Source organism: Desmodus rotundus, chromosome 2 (genome assembly GCF_022682495.2).
Source record: "Desmodus rotundus isolate HL8 chromosome 2, HLdesRot8A.1, whole genome shotgun sequence".
Classification (NCBI taxonomy): domain Eukaryota; kingdom Metazoa; phylum Chordata; class Mammalia; order Chiroptera; family Phyllostomidae; genus Desmodus; species Desmodus rotundus.
Window position 1 is genome coordinate 160,678,090 of NC_071388.1, and position 25,729 is coordinate 160,703,818.

At 35.1% G+C, this 25,729-nt stretch overlaps 1 protein-coding gene across 1 annotated transcript in view; it reads right to left on the minus strand.

The window, feature by feature from the left end:
• The window catches only part of SP3 (Sp3 transcription factor), a 55,128-nt gene that overhangs the window by 26,591 nt on the left and 2,808 nt on the right, over positions 1-25,729 (minus strand). Inside the window, exon 4 of the mRNA XM_053918788.2 lies at positions 17,547-18,906. Within this exon, the coding sequence (XP_053774763.1) occupies positions 17,547-18,906 (1,360 nt within the window). The remainder of the gene's footprint in view (positions 1-17,546; positions 18,907-25,729) is intronic.

Consider the following 25,729-nt stretch of genomic DNA (forward strand, 5'->3'; position numbering starts at 1 on the left):
TAGTGCTAGTTTCTTCCCATTCCCAGTCTACTCCTGGAATACATCTCCCAAATACTGATTTATTCATGTAGTTCAACTCTCAAAAACCTTTAAGGCCTCCTTAAGCTAAAAATATTAAAATCCAAACTAGTAGTACTTAGTGCTCTTCACTCCCTTACAAAATGTGTCCTATCAGCCACTAGTCCCCAAACAACATCCCAGCCCTCTACTCATGTTATTACAGCATTTCCCAAAGTGTTCCTCAAAATTAACCTAATAAAATGCCAATCTCTAGAGATGTATGATCTAAAAAAAGAGAAAGGATGCTGCTTCCTTTCCTTAAACAGCAGTTTCTCCGAGATTTTTTTATAACTTATTTAATAAAGCCTATTAGTATCTTAACCATTTTGGGGGGAAATGCTAGGCTATTAAACCGTCTCCTAGATAGAATGACTCTATCCTCACTTATATTGCTTTTTGCCTTGTTAGTAAACATCTTTCCCTTACACCTCTCTAATCTATACAAATCTGAATTCCTCCACTGAAGTTCTCCCTTCTCTGTAGTCTTCCCTGATAACTGGAGCCCTCTTTGATTTTCCACTTCTCTGAACTTCTACACAATTATCTGCAAAACACAATTAGTAAAACTACATTGACTTATATTGTCAATTAACTACACATTGGTTTATAATGTTGATTACTGATCCATGTGTCTGCTTTAAATAACCTCAACATCTGTCAGTCTCTAGGAGATATGAACATGTACATACTTCTCTTACAAACCACACAAAAAAAATTTTTTAAAGTGCTAATTATCTGAGTTGACTAAATACAGTTCCACTCTAAGGAACTTGTTCAACTCCTCCCTTCTCTCAAGTTCTTGAGCTTTTAACTATCCTTTTCTCCCAAATAGGATGCCAAAATTTAAGTACCAAGGGAATTTATTAAAAAAGGTTTCTGGCTTTCCCCTTCATATCCAAGAAAAAACTAAAATAGTTTAATATGACTGGCTGTCCTCTGAAACTTATCAACTACCTTCTTCATATTATAGGCGATAAAGCAGGGAGATAGTCTGAACAGTCAAAATCCATCTTCAAGGTTTCGGAGAACCATAAAATGCTCTTGAAACTTGTAAAACACCTAAGTATTCACACCCTAACCAAGCTGTTACCATGAACAAGGCTCACTAACCCACTCATAGGAGATTCTGACACCAAAATTAAAGCCCAATCATACTAGTATATTGTTTATTTTTTAAAAATTACAATCCAAAATGTCTCTTAATCAAAAACAGGAGAGGATAAAACTTTTTTATAGCTTTTTATTATAGAAAGCCCCCAAATACTGGGTTGTCTAAAAAGCTCATTTAGTTTTTTTCTGTAAAATAAAAGACACATTTTTCTTTTTCACCAATAACTTTACTGACTTGGACATTTTGAATATGTTGTCTATCTCCCACATGGTATAAGATGATTTGATCTCAATGTCTCGATTTGACCACTATCAACTTCAACCTGTCTACCCAACCATGCAACATCTTCCAGCAAGAAATCTCTAGCAGGAAACTTCACAAACCACTTTTAACATGTTCAATCAGTCACAGCACCTCCATACACTGCACAAATCTTCTGTTGCAGTTTCAGTTGCAATTTTACCTTTCTTGAAATAATAAGGCATAATATGCCAAAAATGTTGGGTATTTTCTTCCATCTTCGATATTAAAATGGCTGCACAAAAATTCACCAGCTTTGATATGTTTTTTCTTAATGCACACTGATATGACAGCTGTCACAATATACTCTAACAAAATTGTTTTGAATGAAGTAAAAGACAACTAAGCGCAAGCCATCTTAACAGGAAAAAACCAAATCAACATTTTTGGCTAACCCAATATACACAAGAGTAGAATACAACAAACCTAAACGTATCTGTCACCCAGCTTCAACAATCAACTCTGACAACTGTTTCAGCTATATTCCACACTGCTTCTATGTTATTTTGAAACAAATAGCAGACATAACTTTTCATCCACAAATATTTCAGTACGTACTACTCAAAAGACAAAGAACTTACATTTTTAAAATCTCTCACATTATTCTGAGAATAAACACATGGAACTTACAGTGTTAAAAGACTTGGGGGAAGTCATTTAAGTCTTCTAAATTCCCTCATATGTAGGCAAGACGAAATCTAAAATCCCATTTCTCTTGCCCCCCGCCCCCACAGATTTATAGTATAGTTTCTGAAACAATTCTAAATGCCAGGAGTCTATAAAAAGCTACAAACTTAATATAATTACATGACTGGTAGAGGTATGAAATAAACAGGTACCATGCATCTCACACACCTGAACAAAGTTAATTATTTCAGAAGCAAACAGGCAAAATTTACATTATATGTTACCATACAAGTCTATGTTTATTATGTATCTATCATTGATACTTCTTCATTTGTTAAAAAAAAAAGTATAAAGATGAATAAGACATGATTGCTGAATTCCAAAAGGACACAAACAGCTTAAGCAAAATACAAAACAAAGAATGTATGTGATATTAAAGAAGCGGTAATTTAAAGCACGAGGAGTCAGGAAAGGCTATGGGAGAAGACAGTATCTGAGCTAAGTCTTAAAATATGTTAACTAGAAGATTAATCCTCTACTCCTTCCTGTTCCTGAAGTTCAATATTAGCATACCACTTACCACATTACATTATAATCTTCTATAAGTCTGTCTAACCCAATGGTTCTCAAAGGGAAGAGGGGAATATGCCGTCCAGGGGACATTTGGCAATATCTGAAGCCATTTTTTATTGTCAAGACTGGAGGGTAGGGAGTGCTAATGGCATCTAATAGGTGAGAGATGCTGCTGAACATCTTGTTAGATGAGTAACTTTAGTGCAAGTGTCATATTTATCTTTGTATCCCCAGCATCTGGCACAGCAGAAACTCTATACATATATGTACTCACTAGACCACAATTTAAAAGCAATAGAATAAACTTCATATTTCAATTAAGCTTTAATAAAAATAAATAAATAAATAAATAAATAAAGGCAATTTTAAGAGCCAGTGAAAATCTGAAAGACGGCAACAACATATGAACAACTTCCAATGTCTTCCAAAATGAAAAATGTATATAATCTACCCTCGCTGGTGTGCCTCAGTGGATTGAGTGCCAGCCTGTGACCCAAAAGTTCACGCAGGTTCAATTCCAGGTCAGGACACATGCCTGCGTTGGGGGCCAAGCCCCAACATGGGGGCCTGCAAGAGACAACCAATCAATGTGTCTCTCACACATCAGTGTTTCTCTCCCTCTCTTTTTCCCTCCCTTCCCCTCTCTCTAAATAAATAAATGTATGTAATCTGTAACTCAAGATTTTTGCTTAGATATATGTCCTTCAGATACACATACTTTCTATACAGGACACATACAACACGGTCATGGCTCGATGATCTAGGATCACCCAAAGCGGATGATCTTTCCACTGACATGTCTGTCATCAGTTGTTTCTGCTGGTTCACAGGGACTGTTGGTTCTCAATGGTAGCCTAACACTAGTCACAATGCCTATGTCATTCACCTCACTTCATCTCATCACACAGGCACTGTATCATCTCACATCATCACGAGAAGGTGAGTACAGTAAGCTATTTTGAGACCACATTCATATAACTTATCACAGCATATTGTTATCATTGTTCTATTTTATTGTTATTAGCTGTACCCAGTTTATAAATTAAACTGTCATAGGCATGTACGTACAGGAAATAACATAGTACATAGAGGGTTTGGTATTATCCATGGTTTCAGGCATCCCCTGGGAGTCTTGAAACATATCCCTCCCCACCAATAAGATGGGGACTACTATAAATTTTTTAAAAAGAATTTTAAATGCACCAGAAAGAGAATAAGCATGAAAAACAAATTAAATGTTATTACAATGGCCTAGACTAACAAAATGAGAATGAAGAGAAAGAACAAACTGCAAAAATAGATAAAACCAAAAGGACTTGGTGTTCTAGCTGGTGTCAGTTGGTTACAACATCCAGTATACCAAGAGGTCGTACAGGAAAAGACAACTGATTGTGTTTCTCTCCCCATCAACATTTCTCTCTCCTTTTCTCCCTTCCTCTCTCTCTAAAATCAATAAATATACATTTTAAAAAATAAAAATAAAAAGGACTTAGAACTAACAGAAAACAGAGAAGTTAATCCTGTACCTGCATCTGAGCAACTAAAAGAGGAGAAAAAACACAACTGCACTACCCGCTCTGGTGGGCACCCAGTAATAACCCCCGCAATTCTACATCTCACTAGTAAATTCACTTTCCAATTCTCTCAGATGACCACTTCATACCTTCTTCCTTCTTAAATTTCTAACACCTGCCCTCCTCACCCATCTCAGCTTGTTTCTTATTACAAAAGGAAATTAGAAGCAATCTGACAAGAATTACCTTATGTTCCTACTGACAAACCTGCACCTGCAAACCTCTAACCTATCTATGCCTTTCCCATTAAAACATTATCCACAATCTTATGTGGCCAGTCTCTATACCTGTGTCTAATTACTTCATTTCTCTTGCCTTCTTAAAAACTTCCTCTATTATATCTTCTTCCTGCTTCATCAATTTCTCACTCTTTAGTGAGACACTCAAGAGAAAAACTGTCCTACAACCTCAAGTCCCCCTTCATCTACCATTTCCTATTTCAATGACCCTTTTCTTAATAAGAAAAGAAACTTAAAATATTTGTCTTTAATTATTGTCGATACTTCCTCTCTTCCTTTAATTTCCTCTTCTAGTTGGGCTTTACTCCCCAGCACTCCACTGAAGCCACTTGTTGCCAACAACCAGAATCCTACTATACTTTTATATACCCTCCACAATATCTGAAGAGTTTAGTATATTCACTTGGCTTCCAGGATATCCCTCTCTCCTGGGAGGTCCTTCTTGTTTCTTTTGCTGACTTCTTCTCTACTTCTCCCCCTCAAAATGTTAAAATTGTTTTAGGATTCAGTCCTAAGGATTTCTTTCCCTCAATTTGGTTAAGTTTCAGTTCCTGAATCTCTATTTGGTCCTTTTACAAATCTGCTATGTAATTTTTGTTACAGTCTCCAATTCTCACTTCAAATTTTTTCAAGCTTCGCTTTTATGCCTAGATCAGCAATTTTCAACCTTTTTCATCACATAGCACACATAAACTAATTATTAAAATTCTTCAGCACATCAAAACATCTATTTTATTTGCTGATCTGAGAGAAAAATAGGTATAATTTTGATTCATTCATACTAGATGGCTATTGTTGTGTTGGCTGTTGTCATTTTTTTTCTTTGACAATCTAAAGGAAAAGAGGTCAGTGCCCCCGACTACATAGTCAGGTATTACATTTTTAAAAAATTCTTGTGGCGCACTGGTTGAAAATCGCTGAGCTAGACCATAATAAACAATCTAGTATCTGGAATTATAATAAGTCTATTTCTATTGCCTATTATTTCTCCCAGTTCTCACTCATGGTGTCTCTTTGTCTCAAATGCCTGGTCACCTTTGATTCTGTGTTGAACGCTGCATTTAGAAAACCTAGAAAAATAATTTGAAGGTCAAAATGATACTACTTTCTAATCTTCTCTCTGTATTCTTTCCTTACTCTTTCCTTACTTATATCCACACCAGCTTCACTTCAAAAATCACTTAGGAACTTTTAAAATATACCTTTCCTAAGCCTTATGCAGAGCCATTAAAGAAACATCGATTTGTTGTTCCACTTATTTATGCATTCACTGGTTGATTCTTATATGTGCCCTGACCAGACATCAAAGCTGCAACCTTAGCCTAATAGGACAATGCTCAAACCAACAGAGCTACCCGGCCAGGGAGCTGTTGATATTTTTGATAAGTTCCCTGTGAGAGTCTGCCCTGACCAGTGGCTCAGTTGGTTGGAGCATCATCCCATACATCAAAAGGTTGCAAGTTTGATTTCCAGTCAGGGTACATACCTAGGATGTGGGTCCCCTCCCTGGTTCGGGTACCTACAGGAGGCAATGGATCAATGTTTCTCTTTCTAAGAGCAATATAGATATAGATATAGATATAGATAGATAGGTATATGGATATATATATGGATATATAAGGATATATACACACACACATATATACGGATATATATGTATATATATGTGTGTATGTCTATATGTGTGTGTATGTATATATGTATACAAGTATATATAATACAATATACATATACACTCTGTCCAAAAGGTATTCATTCATACATGTAATATGAAAAATAGAGACATTTTCTGAAGATACAAGACACAAGAAACACTGAACACAGGACAATGACATCTCAGTCCCCTTCAAAGCAGGCACCTCACACAGTCCCCCCAATTTCCATCAGCTGTCCCATCCTATTTTCTTGAATCTCACTGATGGCCTAAACTCTCTTCCCTTTCAAAGGTGATTTTAGTTTGGGGAAAAGCCAGAAGTCACAGGGTGCCAAATCTGGGATGAGTGATTTAATGTTTCACCAAAAAACTCTTCACAAGACATGATGCATGAACAGGCACATTGCCATGATGAAGCTGTCAATCACCAGTTGCCCATAGCTGCAGCCTTCTGAATCATCCAAATAGTTTCCACAGAGGAATGTTCAAGCTTAACACAAAATTTGATGCTGATTCATTGCTCTACTTGCCCATCCATTTTGAATGCCACAGACACACAGAACACATGCTCACTCAATAGCATCTACCGCCCCCACTGACTAGTACAGTGAAAGCATCATTGTTCACACATGCGCATTCTAGTCTACTCTCCTGGGCTGTCAGGTTACATCGATGTAGCGCAAACTGTTCCCGTTATATTAACAATGGCTGGAATTTTTTCCAGACAGAACTCAGGTGAGGGTTATTTAAAAACGTTCCCTGTGAGATTCTACCATGCAGGCAAATGTTGCAAGGCTATTACCCAAATGATTTCACCTGGTCACAGCCATCCATATTAACGGCTCCAAAAATTTTATCTCTAGCCCAACCTGAACTCTAGACTGTGATATCCAATGTTTTCTTGAACCATCCATTTGGATTTCTAACAGACATTTCAAATTAACAAAGCCAAAACAGAAGTCTTAATTCTCCCTTTACCCCATCCTTCTACCAGCCTAGCCAATCTCACTATCCTCTTTCGGCAGTATTACCACATCCTTTCCAACTCACACCATTGCAACCCCCATACCTTCATCCCTATATGCTGCAGGGATCTTTTAAAAATGTAAATAAAATCATGTCATTTCCCTATTCAAAACCCTCCAATGTTTTCCTATTAAAAAATAAAATCCAGCCCTGGCAGGTGTGGCTCAGTGGTTTAAGCGCCAGACTGCAAACCGAAAGGTCACCGCTTGACTTCCCAGTCAGTCACATGCCTGGGATGCAGGCCAGGTCCCCCACTAGGAGGCATGCGACAGGTGGCAGACTGATGCTTCTCGCACATTAATGTTTCTCTCCCTCTTTCTCCCTTCCTCACTCTCTCTCCAAAACTAGTAAAGAAATAAAATCTTTCAAAAAATAAAACAGAATCCAAATTCCTTACCATGGCCTATATTATACCATCCCCAGCCTATTCCAATCTCAACTGCTACTACCACTAAGCTCCAGCCATCTTGGCTCATTCTCTCTTCTTGGAATATTCTTTTCCTTCAGATCTCAACATGACAAACAGGCTCCTTTCTCAATGTTCCTGAACAGACCTGAACTTCAATTTTATCTCTTTATAAGGAAGTATATTTGTTAACCATCCTACCAAAAATAACCACCACCCTCCATTGTTTTTCCATATTACTTAGTATTCCATAACTTAATTTTTTTCATAACACTCTAAAATTACTATTTGTTTATATGTCTTCATTCACTAAAACACAAAATTCATGAGAGTGGGTGGGGACTTCGTCTCTTTCACTGTTGCTAAGAATGACTGACTTCTCTAATCCAAGTTGCAGGGAGGATGGTACTATTCATTAGAGGAAAACTTAGTAAGATTTATGAAAAGTGTCACATGTCAAGTACTGTCATAAAGTTGGATGCAAAAACTGTCCTTACAAACCACTAAAATGGCCATGTAATTTAGAGACTAGCTTTAATAAAGTTATTATTATTTTTTAAGATTTATTTATTTTTAGAGAGAGAGAGGAAGGGAAGCAGAAACAGAGGGAGAGAAATCAATTGCCCGACTCTCACACACCCTTAACTGGGGGCCTGGCTCCCAACCCAGGCCTGTGCCCTGACAGGGAATCAAACCAGCGACCTTTTGTTTCACAGGCTGGTGTTCAATTCACTGAGCCACACTGGCTAGGGCAAATAAAGTTATTATTTTAGATTAAAAGTAATACGGCATGATAAAACAAGGTATCAAAGGAAGAGAATTTCTAATGAAAAATCACACATTAGGTCATTTCCATTCTGTTGTGTCCACCCTGAATGCTAATTTGCATTATTACTTAAATTACGTAAATGTGTTTAATGACAAATTAAATATACTAATTCATAAAATTAAAAGTCAGTAAAAGGTGAGGGGGAAGAAAAAAGGATTTAAAAACAAAAACTGAACAGCAATTTGTTGAAGATATATCCAATGAGTTTAATCAGTTAACCTAAGATTCCATGGTTTAAATCATACTGGTAAATAGTTATTTACCAATGTTAAACTAAATAGATATTTGAAACTGCTGTAAGTTATTATCTTCAAGAAATTACTCTGGGATCTGTGAGCACTATTTTTCCACAGAATACTAAGAAAATAAAAAGTGTTACCACTAACATACAATTAAAATGATTTTAAGGTACATAATGTATGCTAGGTATTTTTTTTCAGTCATAGAAATAATTTAAATCCCCAATTTCTTCCACAAACTGTTAAACTGCATCAGGTGATTTGTAAATCATACGAACTAAACTTAAAAACTATGCTTGAAAGTTTCTAAATTCAGTTTTGCTAAAAAAAAAAAAAGAAGAAGAAGAAGAAGAAAAAGAAAAGGCTAGTAAGGACTTACATGTACTAAAACTCACCAGGACCAAACTTAAAGGAATGTAAATGAAGAATATTTTACAATGTGTGACACAACATTAATTAATGCCCTTAACATATAAAAATGTCATTTTTCCCGATGTCTTACAAATTAGTTGTGGGGGAAAACAAGCAAAAAACATAAAAGGCAACTGACCAAAGAAACAGAAACAGCCAGTAAACAAAGTTCAAGTTCCTTAATAATAAATGAATGCATTAGATTCTTCTTTTTACCCCCCAAAACTTTGCCTATTTGATGCCCTCCCTATACTGTCATACAGTGCTAGTTCAAAAACATTTTGCAATATATAAAAAAACTCAAATAGTAACATTCTTTATTCAACAATTCCACTTTTAGTACTTCTGGGTAAAGAACAATTAGAAATATGAGCAAAGATTTCTATATAACAGAAAAAATAAGAAAAAACCTAAACACATAACAATACAGGATTAAACAATGGAATATCCATACAAAAATACTTAGTAATAAAACCAAATAATCATATTGTATAAAACTACTGCTGTGGGAAAATACACAATACACTGTTTAAAAAAAAGTTATAAAGCTGCTGTGTATATGACCCCAATTTCATAGACAGATTATGTATATGCTCAAAAAAAAAAAAGATGGAAGATTATATGGCAGAATATCAGCAGATAAGTTACCAAGTTTACTGGCTTTGGGATTAACTAATTTCTTTTCCTAGTTCCTTTTTAGAACTGCCCTGCGTTTCTACATCTGCTATTACCCTTTTTCTTGGCTGCATTTCTTCTCCTTTTTCAGAACTGTTCTGCATTTCTACATCTGCTATTACTCTTTTTCTTTGGTGCATTTCTTCTCCTTCCATATATTTTTGGTTGGATTGATAATTTTCTATGTGCTACCCCAGATAAGAAATTAAAAATTACACCTTTATTCTCTTGACAGTTACTTATATCCACATTACAGATTTCTGTATAAAGGCTAAAACTGTTCTCTATAACGTTGCTCAAAATGACAAGAACCTTTACCTACAGACCAACACACCCCCAGTCCCACACATCAATTTCTTTGTTTTCATGTTTAGCATTTTTTCTCTCCTAATACAAACATTAACTACCAAGAATAATGCCATGAATTAAAACACAATAGATAAAAAATTAGTTCATGATGATACTGCAAAAAAGAGAATATCTGATGACAGCTCAGACAACTCACTCTGAAAATAAATTAAAAAATGAATTTAATAGTTTATTCCACCTTTCTTGTACAAACTGTACCTTGGAATACTAAATATAAATAGCTAACAAGCGAAGGTTCTTTATGGAGGAATGACAGCTATATAAATACAAAAGGACTGAATAAAACACCATTTTGCAAACCTTAATGAAGTAAATGAATCCAAATGACCAAACAGGATTAGAAAAGTTGCTAAAACCATTCATTGAAAATCTGAGACTCGGACGCACACCAACCAATAAAATAGTTAGTCCCTGCTTGAATCTTAATTTCAACAAATCAATTCCAAAGACATTTTTTAATCAGTTGAGGGAAACTGAACATGCTGTGACAATATTAAGTAATATTAAGAGATTACTATAAATTAAAATATTGTAAGTAATGGTATTATGTGTATGCTTTTTAAAATCCCTAGCCCCGGTTGGTGTCACTCAGTAGATGGAGTGCTGGCCTGTGAACCAAATGGTTGCGGGTTCGACTGCCAGTCAGGGTACAAGCCTGGGTTGTGGGATAGGTCCCCATAGGGGGCGTGAGAGAGGCAACCATACATTGATGTTTCTCTTTCTCCCTCCCTTCCCCTCTCTAAAAATAAATAAATAAATAATTTTTTTAAAAAAAAAAACCTGTATTATCAGAGCAGCAGCTCTAAAACTTGATACCAGGGTCACTTTATCTTTTAAAAATTACTGAGGCCCTGGCCAGGTGGCTCAGTTTGTTGGAGTATCATCCCATGCACCAAAGGGTTACAGGTTCAATCCCCAAGCAGGATACCTACCTAGGTTACAGGTGTGATCCCCAGTTGGGGCACATACAGGAGGCAACCCATCCATCATCGATCAATGTTTCTTTCTCGCATAGATGTGCGCCTGTCTCTCTCCCCGCCCCCCTCGCTCCCATCTCTCTAAAATCAGTAAACATATCCTCAGGCAAGGAGTAAAAAAAAATTACTGAAAACTTCAAGGAGTTTTGTCTATAAGAGTTACACCTATTTGCTAGAGAAGGGGCATGAGGGAGAATGACTGATTGGCACATGGTAATGGAGGGGGGTGGTGAAATGATACCGTATCTTGATTATGGTGATTACAGAACGGTGTGCAGCTGTCAAAACGTGCCGAACTGTGCACTAAAAAGGGTGAATTTTACTACACATCAATTATGTCTTTATTAAAAAAATGAAAATTTTAATTTGAGGACCTCAAAGGGCCTTTGTGTACATAAGCACATATATCTATTAATATTTACAATATCAGAAATCAAAACTGAGATAATTTTAAAGATGGATTACTTTTAAAATAAACTAAGTGTTAATATAAGTAGCATCTTTTTATGAAAAATGTATTTTAAAAAAATTTATTAAGAATATTTGACATTTTTGCAAATCTAATATCTGGCTTTGCCCTTATTCAATCTGTTATGACACATCATGTGGCCTGTGGGAAATTCCACTGTACACTACTTCTGAGGTAAGACTGCAACAAATAACATCCTAGTATTACTATACTTTGTGTATGTTTAATACATTATTATTGTTATTATTATTATGACCTCAATGACCTCTCCATGAAAGGGTTTCAGGGACTCCCAGACCACACACTGGAAACCAACCCATTAGAATTTTGGGCTAAGATTATACAATGTCTGGGATCTACTTTAAAGTGTTCTAGCAAAAATAACATTTTCAGTGGCGGGAACAGAGGAAACAAGAATGGCAGAATGTCAGTAACAGTTGAAGCTGTGAGGTAGTTACATTAAAGCTCATTACACATTTCTCTGCTTCTGTTTATTTTTGAAATTTTCTGTAATTTTTGAAGTTACTGGTATTTTACAGTCAGTTAAATCATTAATTTTTTACTAATTTCTGATCACTATTAAATCCTCATTTCCCACTCATTTCCTCTGGATCTATTTTTCTAATTAACCCTCAGTAGTTACTTTAGGAAGGGTCTTTGTATAATAACTCTCAGTCCTTGAATATTTTAAATATCTTCATTATATCTTAATTCTTGGGTAGGGGTTTGCATGCATATAGAATTTTTGGCTGCTGGTTATTTTCTCTCATTACTATGAAAATACTACTACACTAAAATTTGAGACTAAGTCTTGGCTTGAATTTTAGGGAAGTTTTCTAACTAGAAAAGACACTGGAAAGATATGTAAATTCATACTTTGTTTCCTCCCAACCAGTTTCAAATACACAACAATGGCAAAGTAAAAATAAAAAAACAAGTTCTCTAAAACAACACCCATTCTCAAAGGGCAAGAAATTAATAGAAATGTAAGCAGTGAGTGCAACTGAAGTTTGGGCCCTGATGAGCTCTAAGTTCCAAGAAAGATGAGGGTTTGATTTCTAAGGGATAAAAGGTTTGTGACATATCTTTCCCAGAGTCAAATTGACTGCTTAAAACAGGTTAGAGTAAAGGTCATTTTTGTTGAGAGTCTAGAAGTCAAAAGATATTCCACAGCCCAAAAATGTGCATTCTCGTGTGTCTTGGAAAATTGTTACATTAATTTCATACTTACTAAAAATAAAAATGCAAATCAGTGATGTGAAAGTTTTAAGCATTTCATCTGGGCATATGATGCCATAATAGATTAAGTTTTTATTCTGCTTTTCAGGTGAAAAAAAATCCTAAAATAATTTATCTTCCTTCTTGTCGATCAAAAAGACTGTACACCAAGGGATAGTTTTCCTATTACCAAATATCCCCCAAATTAAAATTTCTTGCTTTTTATTACTAAATATGCTGCTGTGTACACTGAAGCATTTTAACTTTTATTTTCTCAATTTTTTTCCTCATTCCTTTAAATTGGGACAAAATTCAAATTTAATGGCCTTCTGGAATGCTTCTTTGTTTTACCTTTCCTTGCCACCTTCAATAAACTAAATTACCCCTTTTTAAATTCCTTTTTGCATTTAATTCATATAATATTGCTATTTTGATAGTATTTTAGAAATAAATTACTATACTGAAACATTTCGTGCTTTATACCAGTCTAATTTCATGACCAACATAAATCCACAAAATCACAAATAAATTCTTTAAAGGTGTTTTTCATAGTAAACACAATGGGTTTACCAAAAATTACTTAGTTTTTTTCAATATGATGGCTCTAGTCATACTTAGTTGTCTTGAACTTCATCAGAAACAATTTTGTTAGATTGTATTGTTACAGCTGCCACATCAGCTTGCATTTTAAGAAAGAAACTTAGCCCTGGCTGGTGTGGCTCAGTGGATTGAGTGCCAGCCTGTGAAGGTCACTGGTTGGATTCCAATCAGGGCACATGCTGGGATGTGGGCCAGGCCCCCAGTATGGGTTGCACGAGAGGCAACCACACACTGATGTTTCTCTACCTTTCTTTCTCCCTCCCTTCCCCTCTCTCTAAAAATAAATAAATAAAAACTTAACAAAACTGGTGAATTTTTGTGCAGCCATTTTAATACTGAATATGGAAGAAAATACACAATATTTTTGGCATATTGTGCTTTATTATTTCAAGAATGGTAAAAGCCCAACTGAAACACAAAAAAAGATTTGTGTAGTGTATGCAAAGGGTGCTGTTTCTTGATACTATTGACATTTTGGCCAAGTAATTCTTTTCTGGGGGCTGTCTTATGCATTGGGAGATGTTTAGCAGCTCCCCTGGCCTCTACCCACTAGAACCCAATAGCAGGAGAGAGCTAACATACTCAAAATATCCAAATCATGTAAGTTATTGGTGAAAATGAAAAACGTGTCTTTTTAATTATGAAAAAAACTAAACAAACTTTTGGCCAACCCAATATATAGAACTCCATAACCTTAACTTTGTAGAAGCTTTAAAAACTGGTTTCTAAAAACTATCTGCTATGTCTTCAGAAATCTGTCATTCTACCAGTAGTTCTCAAACTTTCTGGTTTCAGGGCTGTTTCTAAACTCTTAGAAAGAGTTTAGATTACTGAGGTCCCCAAAAAGCTTTTGTACATATAGAATATACATTGTGACATTTACTGTGTTAGAAATTGTAAGAGAAATTTACATTTTAATTGATTTTAAAATAGTAAATTACATGTTAACACAAATTAACATTATATGAAAAACAACTATTTTACAAAAATATAAATAAAAGGTTGATTAGAAGAGAGACCATGTTCTACATTTTCGCAGATCTCTTTAATGTCTAGGTTAAAAGAAGACAACTGGAGTCTTCTATTTGCTTCTACATTCAATCTGTTGCAATATGTGGTTTGGGTTGAAGCATATGCACAGTATCTAGTCTCACAAAGATATGTGGTTGGAAAAGAAATTGTAGGTACTCTTTTATACTTGTCCAAACTTGACAAGTAGCAGTTTCATAAAGGTCTATTGCAATGCAGAATCTGAAACCATATTGGTCAACGTTCTGTATGTTTGTTACTGGTCTACCTCTAATTTTAAATGGATCTTTTACCCATGCATGATTTTGTAACATGAGCTGGTCATTTGAAAACTACTGGTTCACTGAGTAAATCATATAGATCTTCCAAATGTTAGCACATTTCATTATACTATAGTATCCAAAATAATCTTATCTATTTAATATCACTGTCCTTCTCATCAGAAAAGTACTGTATTGATTAACAAGCTATCAAGTTCATAGTCGTAGATTCAAGTTTTCCAAAATTCAAACTTTCACTATAAAACCCAAATTTTACCACTAACAACAAACACTGTCAGTTTTTTTTCCTTTAAGTAATTCTCAATTCATTTTTTAAAGAGAATATCTGTCACTTAAATACAGGAGTCTCCCAATAACCATAGCTTGTCAGTCATTCTTTCAAGTAAAAAGTTTCATGAAAACATCATCTAGTTCAGCTTGCAACTCACACAGCTACAACTGAAAAAAGGTATTTTTTTGTAATACAATCATCGTAAAGTACTTTACTAAAGCATACTTTGTCACAAAAAAAATATTACAAAGACATGCAGCAGAAAATGCAATTCAAAAACACTCATTAGGATGGCTATAATCAAAAAGGACAATGATAAGTATTGGTAAGGATGTAGAGAAACCCTCATATATTGCTGGTGAGAATGTACAAGGTGTAGTCACTTTGGAAAACCATTTTGGAAGTTCTTCAAAATGTTAAACATGGAGTTACCATACAATCTAGCAATTCCACTGCTAAGCATGTAAGAAATTAACAGTCCACAAAAAAAAAAACCCTGTACACATGATGTGCATAGCAGCATTATTCATAATAGCCAAAACATGGAAGCTTTGTCCATCAACAGATAAATAAAATGTAGTATATTCATACAATGGAGTATTATTCAACCACAAAAAGAACCTTGAAAATATGCTAAATAAAAGAAGTCAGACACAAAAAGCCATTATATGATTTCATTAATATGAAATGGAATTCCATTAATATGAAGAGCAAATACAGAAAGAGAAAATAGATTAGTGGTTGCCAAGGGCTAAGGTGGGCGGAGGAATGAAGAGTGGATGCTAATATTGAACAACAATAAAGAAGACAAGGAAAAAAAAAAACTGACCGCTAATAGGTAGGGGGTTGGGGGGGGGGGTGATGAAAATGCTCTAAAATTAGATACTGGTGATGGTTCCACAAGTCTATAACTATATTAAAAATAACTAAGTTGAAAACTTTAAAGGGTGAATTTTATGGTATGTGACTTACCATAATAAAGCAATTATTTTTTTAAAAAACATGCAGCACTCAAGAGTCAAAATTTAGTAAAAATAACTATTTTGACTTGTTTTAACAAATTCTTCAGTGAAATGCATTTCTTTTTTTTTTTTATACTCACCGGAGGAAATGTTTATTGATGTTACAGAGAGGGAGAGGGAGAGACAGTTATGTGAGAGAGAAACATCAATCAGTTGCCTTTGCTCAAAGGCACCCCAACCAGGAACTGAACCCTGTATCCTAGGTGTGTACCGTGGCCGTAATTGAACCCACAATCCTTTGGTGCATGGGACAACACTCCAACCAACTGAGCCACCCAGACAGGGCCAAACACCTTTTTCTTTAACTGCAAGTGCAATGTCATAGAAGAATACAACTAGGATAGTTTTGTGCCACTGTTTTGATTTGTGCTAAGACACAAGCAGTTATAGCCACCATCAATGAAAGTATCAACACAATGAAAAAGGCAAATAACTTGTGTAGTATTATTATGCAGAGTAGTTTGACATCAAGGACCACTAAGAGTCTCAGAGATCCCCCCAGGGGTCCAAAGACCACACTTTTGAGAACTGCTGCTCTAAACCACAGCTTTACTAGACTCAAATTCAATTAAAGGCTTTCCAAGGACAGACCTAAGGCTCCAAGACAATTCCAGTTTTCTAAACGTGTATCACAAATTTCTCAAGAGAAAAAAGGTAGTCTTTATTGTAATAAAAATTATCTCAATAAATTATTTTCATGTGTCCCAATTGAAGAGTTTAGAATCACTGACTTATTGGAAGGTTAAAATCTCCAAAAAAAAAAAAACCCAAATAAAAGAAGGAGAGTGAAAGGATTTTGCACATAAAACAATCAATAAAATGTTACCTAAATAAATAACAATAAGGTAATGATGACAGTATTTTTTTTAAAACTATAATACTTAATTCTTGCAGAACTCTGTTTCTATTCAAAGACTTCTATTCAGAATTCTGAAATTTCTACCCATGCTATCAATAACAACATGTCTAGCACAGCTAAGTTCAATGCCCACTACATACTTATAAGAATAAACTATCACAGAATCAAAGAATTTTAGGTCTGGAAGTTACCCTTGATACAGTTACCTAGTCCAACAACACAATTTTACATGATGAGGAACTGAGTTTGCATGAGAAAAAGTAACTTAGCCAAAATCACATAGCTAGCTACTGGCTGAGACAGCATGTATAATCTTTATTCCCAGTACCATGTTTTTACTAATGCCAACCAGATTCCCCAACCAAATACATTACAGTGCAGAAAACACTTTAACTTACAGGACCACCAAGACACTTTACGTGCCAAATAAAAATTTTGTAATGTTTTGTAATATCAATCAAATGAGAAAACAACTACAAAATTGGGTAAGGAAAAACTACAAATATATTGACACGATGGAGAAATAAACCCTTGACTTCAAAAACCACAAACTTTCAATGAAGAACAATTTGGAAGGCACTTGGATGTCTACTTTTCATACAAACGGGGCAATTTATCATCACCTTTAAAGATAAAGACATAGTGATAAACAACTAAAGCAAAAAATTTCCCAACGTATTAACATAACACTGAACCTATCTATGGTACGACATGACTTAAGACTTACCTGCAGGACTGTCAGCATTCTCTCCTGGGTGTAGCTGTATACCTGTAGAATCTATAGAGTTTACTGTAACTGTCTGTAGATTTGGCAACTGACCAGTGCTTAGACTAACTGGAGTTGAAGTCAAGGCTCCACCTGCTGCAACTTGACCAAGCGTGAGTGTCTGAACAGGCGTCAAAGTTATTTGTTGGGCAGCAGTATTCTGTATTTGCAAATTCTGCAAGTTCTGGACCCCTTGTACTTGAAATGTTTGCCAAGTTATCTGTCCAGAAGGGGTCACTGTCTGTGCCTGAATTAAAAAGGTTCCAGGATTCAGCTGCAACTGAAGATTTTGCAAAGCCTGTTGTGATATATTTTGACCACTGGCTTGCACACCATGGATTGTCTGTGGTGTAATACCTTGCACAATTTGGGCTTGACTGGTTGGCTGCTGAGTCTCTTGAAGTTGTAGATGTTGTACAACAGGCTGTGCCGTAGAAACCTGAATATTCTGAGCCTGTGCCTCTTCAGAAACAGGCGACTGGATATAATTTCCCTGAAGATCTGAAGAATGAACTTGCCCACTAGAAGTAGTCAAGTTATTTGTGTTTTGTTGCAATATACCTGTACTATCTATAGTGACAGGCAACTGTGATGAAGAGGACGTTGGCACAAATAAATCTGTATCGGTATTAGTTTCATTAATATCAGGAGAAACCCGCTCACCAGTCCTTTCTGAATTGTCTGAACTATCCATAGCTTGTCCTGTGTTTATCAAATGTCCATCGGCATTAATGCCTGCAGTCATTGTCTGAGAACTGCTCGAGAGTCCCAAAGAATCTAGATCGACACTATTAATTGGTACAAAGGTAATATTTCCTGGCAGACCAAGAGGCACATTAGCAACTACTTGGGTTTGGCCAGGAAAAGATGAACCACCAATTGCAACTCCCTGAACCTGGACTTGACCAGTCTGTGGTATGAGATTCTGGATATTAGCAGGAGGTGTTCCAGAGGCAAGCAAGGTCTGATTAGAGCCAGGAATGATCTGAATTTGACCACTTTCTTGATTTATACCTCCATTATCTGAAGTGCCTGTGAAACCAATCTGAACCTGCTGACCATCTGTGGACTGAATCTGTGGTATTACTTGATATTGAACATTGGACACTGTACCATTCGATGACTCTGATCCTGGTGTAACTGAAAATATTTGTTGATTCTGCAAATTCTGAAGGGGAAGAACATACTGCCCACTAGAAGTAGCAGCACTTGGAATCTGTACTAGATTACCCGCTTCATCTTTTATAGTTGTAGGTGTGGCTGACAAAACCTCCCATCGGTTTGGTGCTCCTCCTAACTGTGCAGCAGCCAAATCACCTGTCTGGATGAAGAAAACAAAAAATGCTTTGTAATATTATTTGTGGAATAGTCTTTGCTTTATGACCACACACTAAACCTTTTTTGGGTGGGGCGGGGGGAAGAGGCAGAGATACATGGATTGACTGCCTCACACAAATGCCCTACACCCCAACCGGGGACCAAACCCGCAACCCAGGCACGTGCCCTGACCAGGAATTGAACCCGCAATTTTCTCTTTGCAAGATGATGCCCAGTTAACTGAGCCACACCAGTCAGGGCCACAAATTAATCTTTTAATCCCTCATCTATGGTCTCTAATGCTATACAGTTAGAAATAAATAAATATAAGTGGCTAGAAAAAATTATGAATAGCTCAAACGAGACATACCTCAACCACTGAAGTTCAAAAAATTATACAATATACTAAAAATTATCACTTAATCAGATGCATTATAAATAAGAAAAAAGAAACAATGCAGTGTTAATCAAACCATCTGAATTAGAAAACTTGAGATTTGTATATTATTAGTATAAACCTTAAATCAAACAATTAAATTAACCCTTTTATGGCATGTATTAATGTACTCCAGAGCAAAGTCATGGTTTGGGATATTCTATTAGCAATCCTTCACTTTTCCCATGAACTACTTAAAAAAATATGACACCTCTAAAATTTATTAAGGAAAGGTTACTGCCCTGTGACCACATGGCAAAGTCACCCCATCTGAAAAGTTTTTCTAGCATCTAAGAGCTGAAGGATGACTGTGGCATTGCCTACTACTCTATTTAAGTTTTCAGTAAAGTGCCAGGCATATGCATTTTGCATTCTGTGACCTGGTGGAGTCTCAGGTATCATCCCCGTATTTTACAGATTAAGCAATACTGGAAAAATACCAACATAGAAAAGCAAAAAGCAGTAAAATCCTACATCTCAATGTTAAAGGAGATTTTCCTTTTTAGGGTATAGTAACAGTAATGTCTAACATTTGAGCTGTTCTTTTACATGGCAAGTACTATAATCAGGACTTAGAAAATTTTATCATTTACTCCTTACAACAATCCTATGAGGAAGGTGTTACCATTATTTCCGTTTTACAGATGAGAAAATTGAGGGACAAAAATCACATAACTATCTCATGCAAAAACAAGATATATAACTAGGCCAAGTCTAACTCCAGAACCCAGACTCTTAAATACTATATGACACTGTCTCCCACTAAGACCAGCGGGTAAAGACATGGAGAATGGGACCCTACCCTATATTAATTACTCACCATCAAAGTAAAACCATTTCTATCCCACTTTCCTTCTAGATCTTTATATGTTATCTCCTGAAATGCCACATACCAGCAGACAATGAGAACATAAGCATATCTAGCCCAGCATTCTCAACCTAGGATCCACACCTGAGTTTCAAACAATCTTTGAATGCTCTAAAGCAGCGTACCAACTTTTTGAGAAAGTGCAAAGTGCAGTTGGGGAGGGGAGGGAGAATGGGAGGAAGGCAAGATAACCTAGAATTTCGTATTTTCAAAGGGGGTCTGTGACCACAAAAAAAGTTTATAAAAGAAATTACCTAATCTTCATGCAGATACATAGTTAAAAGTATGTATTTCAATGGATAAACCACAGTATTAATGACTCAATTCAAGATATTTGTGCATATTTATCAAGATGAAATAAGCATATGAGTAATCAAGAGATACAATCTTTCCTGTCAAATGGCTCACAATCTAGCCAAGCAGCCATACACATACATGCTACTATGTACTAACAGTGGTGTACACTAGCCACATGATCAAAATGCTATTTGAGAACACAGAAGATTGAAGAGATTTCATATAAGAGATATTTAAAGTAATCTTAGAATAAAATTTAAGAATCCATTCTGGACAATTAGGAAATAGAGATAGAAGCATCAATAAAGGTATAAAAACAATAAATTCACAGACAAAAAGAAACATGTAGTTTGGTATTCAAGAGAGGATCCAAAAAAGGCTCAGGTGCAGAGAAAAGTAATGGAGAACAGAACTAGACATTTTTATCAAGGCCTGTAATAAATGGCTTTGTAGATTCCGCTAAAGAGTTTGGACTTTATCCTACAGATAGTGAATCAAAACTATAAGAGGTTTTTAAGCAAGTTAGTGGTGCAATCAGATCCGTTTTATAAAGATAAACTAAGGCCCAGTGAGGAGACTAAAAGGAGGAAGAGAGAGAAGGCATAGAAACTGTGGGACCAGTACAAACATCTAACCCTGAACTGAAATAATCATTTAAATACCATCTTTTAAACTTATCAAGTTATTAAAATGAAGCACCAGACATTAAAGTGATGTCATTCAACTTCTATCTGAAACAAGAATTACAAGTTTAAGTCATCTTTCCCTATATTAGTCTCTTGATATTTTAAATAAAGTAAAAATAAATCTGTACTTTATACTGAAATCTGCAGTAAAGTATATCTAAAATCTAACCCTTATCTTAAGGTTATCAATAACCTTTAAAGAATCAACTGTTGAATTTTTTCTGTTCAGCACAAAATTTGTAACTATTCAACTTATATCAAACAATATAGTGTCATATACAAATTAATTTCACAATACTGGCATTTAGACCCTTTTTCATCTTCAAAAAAAGGTTATTTTATGACAGCTAAAAAGTATTCTTTTTACAATATAAAAGGCAGGTGTATTCAACCATTATTTAATAGGTTTCCAGTCAAGAAGTTCTTTGAAATACAACTTCTCAAATGACAATTCTAAGTAAATACCACCCAAGTACCACCATTCCCTCTTCAGAAGCTAAATAGAAATAAACTGTCACACCACTTTTTCCGGTCACTAACTAAAGGGAATCCCCCCCAAAAAAGAAATTAAAAAAAAAGGAGAAATCCCCAAATTTAAGACAAAAGGATATATTTAAACTTTTTTAGTAAACCTACAGTGAAAAACATATATAAAAAATAACTGCCCTAGCTGGTGTGGCTCACTGGGTGAAGTGCCATCCTGTGAACTGAAAGATCACTGGTTCAATGCCCAGTCAGAGCACATGCCTGGGTTGCAGGCTAGATGCCCAGTTGGGGGCATGAGAGAGGCAACTCATCCATGTTTCTCCCCCTCTTTCTCCCTCCTTTCCCCTCTCTCTAAAAAATAAATAAAATTTTTAAAAAACTAAAAAAAATATTGATGAAGCACAAGCCTGGGGGGGAGGGGGGCTGGGAACAGCAAGAAATAATTTAAGAAAGAAAAAACAATAAGAAAGATTTTTCTTTAATGAAATAATTTATAGTTTGAAAAGGCTTAGTGTTGTTTTTTTTTAATGGAATGAGGGAAAACACTGAATTAGAAAACTCGACTTTCATGATTTTAAGCTAAGGTTATACTTGAGTAAGAGAAGTATACTGCACTAGACAGGAAAAAACTCAGAACTGAGTTCAATCCTAGCTAGAACTGTAGAATTGTGTGTGCTTTAGAGGACTCAATTTTATTACGTTAAAAATGGGAAAAATATTACTTTGTAAGGGTTATACATTATAGTGCTTTACAAACTATAAAGTACTACACTATAAAGCACTATGTAATCGTATCATTATGATTACTAAGATTTTAAGAATAGATTTGAAAACTATCCATCAGATGCCTAGCACAATTCCTGGTGCAAAGATCAGTAAGTATTTGTTGAATGGATAGTTAAAGCTATCTTACTTTAAAACGATTGCAAAGAAAATGATAGAAAGAATGGATCAATAAAACTGATTTTGAGATATTAGTCCTCTATTAAAAAAACCTGTATCAATTTTAAAACTATTTATTTCCATAATTCCACAATGAAAAGACCCAAATATTTTATACTACAAAGCCTACTAAAACCATTTGTAAGAGAAATTTCATCAGCAGCACACCACTGAAAGATATAAACTACACAAAATACCAGAAGGGAAAGGGACAAATTATAAAATCATCTGAGACCAAAGACAGCCATAAAAACGTTTGCTGCCAGGCTATTTGGAAACACTATACAGTGTACAAAGAGAGAGAGAAAAAAATCACATAACTCAGGCAAGAACTGGTACTTGGTTTAGGATCAAGACAACCCTCTACATAAGCTTCACACTAAAAGAAAAACCCACCAGAGTTTCTCTCAGTAACTCTAATATTCTGATTGGACACCTAACAAACAAAATACTGTCTAACATGGAAGCCCGCATTATTGTAAAAAGTTAACTGAAGGTACTCTGAGGCCCCCTCTGCATATAAATACATAATCACACAGTGAAAAGGACCACAACTAAGAGTAGCCCTGGGACTTTGCTAAAGCAATTCATTATTAGGGCATTCTCCAGTATAACCAGGCATAAAAATGGGGACTCCGGGAAAGTTGGAGTTAGAGAAAAGAAAAAAAGAGATTACCTTTTCAGATAATACCTGTAGATAGGGAAAAAGAAAAAATTCATACTACTTATTGCATAAAATTTGAAAAGTATTAACTTCTCAGTTAATAATACTTTTATGAAAGTACTATTCATAAAAGTATTATTGCCTTGCCTGTTTTGTCTTTCAAATGGCTTTACAAAAAACAAAACAGGCAAGGAAGGAGTGTAACCAGAAACAAGAACAAGTGCAAAGCTAAAGTGGAAACAAGCAGGAAAACTATTCTTAGGCAAGTACTCAAGTTTCTTAAAATCTTCAAGGAATACTAAAGAACTCAACAGACTTCAAATAAAAGCAATTACCCAATAAATTCATTACAATGGCAATGCAGGTCTTATTTTAAGTACCAATAAAAATAAGCTTTTTAAAATAAGCTACTATTCATTTTCTTAGCTCACCAACATTTATATACTATATTAATGAACACTATATTTACTACCTAAACTGAAGATCAGGCAACAACTTTGATGTTTCCATGTGCAGTTTATTACACTACAGTACAAATGAAAAAAATTAATTATCCACAATTACACATAAATGCAAAATGGACACGCTAATACTGCATAAAGGTCTACTGTATTCCATTTCCTAATTTATTACAAAAATTAACTATATAACTTGTAATAATAAAGTAAAAAGGAGCCCTGCCATCAAACCAACCTTGGGAGCCCACGTTTTTAATAGGGCAATACAGCTGAGATTGCTTTGTGATTACACCTATTCAGTACTGTACTGAGGGTATCCATTCTTGGCCAGGATCCAGGATGAACCCATGTCATATTATAACAAATTCTAAATTCAAAATATGGAAAGCAAATCTCCAGTGCAGGTGATTGGTTTTTCAGTGACCTTTTAATGTATCAAATCCTAAACTGGCATAAAATTGAAATGTACCTATACATTTCACTAGATTTTAAACACAACAATGCTATATGCAATGTGGTATATTCTGGATTGGATTCTAGAACAGAAATGGGCATTAGTGGAAAAACTGGTGAAATAAGAATAAAGTCTGTAGTTAATACTGTGTTGTTGTTAATTTCCTAGTTTTGACAAACATACCATGGCTATATTAACATTAGGGGAAGCCGGATGAAGGGTATAAGGTAACCCTCAGTTCTACCTTTGCAACTTTTCTGTAAATTTAAAATTCTTCCAAAATAAAAAATTTTAAAAACACAGCTATAAAAAAGGCTCTCTACAGACTTCTCAAGATTCCCAGTAATTTGAGAAAAGTAAGATTATCTAAGCACATTTTTAAGTGGAAAAAAATGCCCATGGAATCATTTCAATTCTGTCATTTTCTGAGATGTGCACGTCTGAAATTCATTTGAACAGGAAAAAAATTTTCCCATTTGCTAAGGCAAAAACATTCAAACCAGTCTTATGAATTTTACTCAGTGAAAAATTGTATGGACAGGTACCAAACATACAAAGAAAAAAAAAATGCCCCAACTGATTCTAGTTCATGTTCATCTAGAAAGAAATATGTATCGACAGAGATCTGGTAATTCAGAGGAAGAGGAGCTGAAAAAGCATGTGAACAACTTTCCTACATGTGATATATGGCCACAGTAGGCTACACTGGAGATAATATTCAATTCCCAGGGCTGAGATTCACACATACATGGACATATACGTATTTTCTACACATAACTTCCTCCTTCACTTCTCCCCTCCCCCATCAGTGAGCTGATACCTAAACTTGGTAAATTGCTGTTACAAGAAGTGTTCTGTTCCAATTAGAAATATTAAAAAGTACAAGCAATCTGATTTGCAATTTTACTTATACAGTGGTCTCAATTTTCTTGGCACTGTAAAACTACAGAAATATAATTCATAAAAAAGGCTTACCAATCCATAATTGTTTAAAAGTAACAATGCCTCATACAAAGATAATTCTATGCTTTTACATTTTAATCTGCTTACAAAAACACAAGACCTAAAGTCATACTTTTTAAGACACTAAAACCATTCACATCCCTCTAGAATATAACGAAGTACTAAAATTGAAAATACATTTAACAATATAGCTTAACTTTAGCTTCACTTTTAATGCCTAGAAAGATTAATTACCTGAAGACTATATCAGATACCAAACTTTGCTGTCTACAATGACTAATTCAAAATCAATTCCTATAATCATCTAAAAGATTGAGATTTCAATTACTTTAATAAATAAACACATTTATGTGTTAAACTAATGCAACAGCAATGATTCAAACAAACATTAAATTCACAAATAACAGTCCTAAAAAATGTTTTCTAGATCATACGAATTAAGCCCTCATAAAATCCTGGTCAGCTCCTCCCCATGCCCCAGACACTCTAAAAACACTACAAAAAGAATCCCACCACGTCCTATCAGGCTAGGCAATCACAATAAAACGAAAATAATGGCTCTGCCAACGAAAT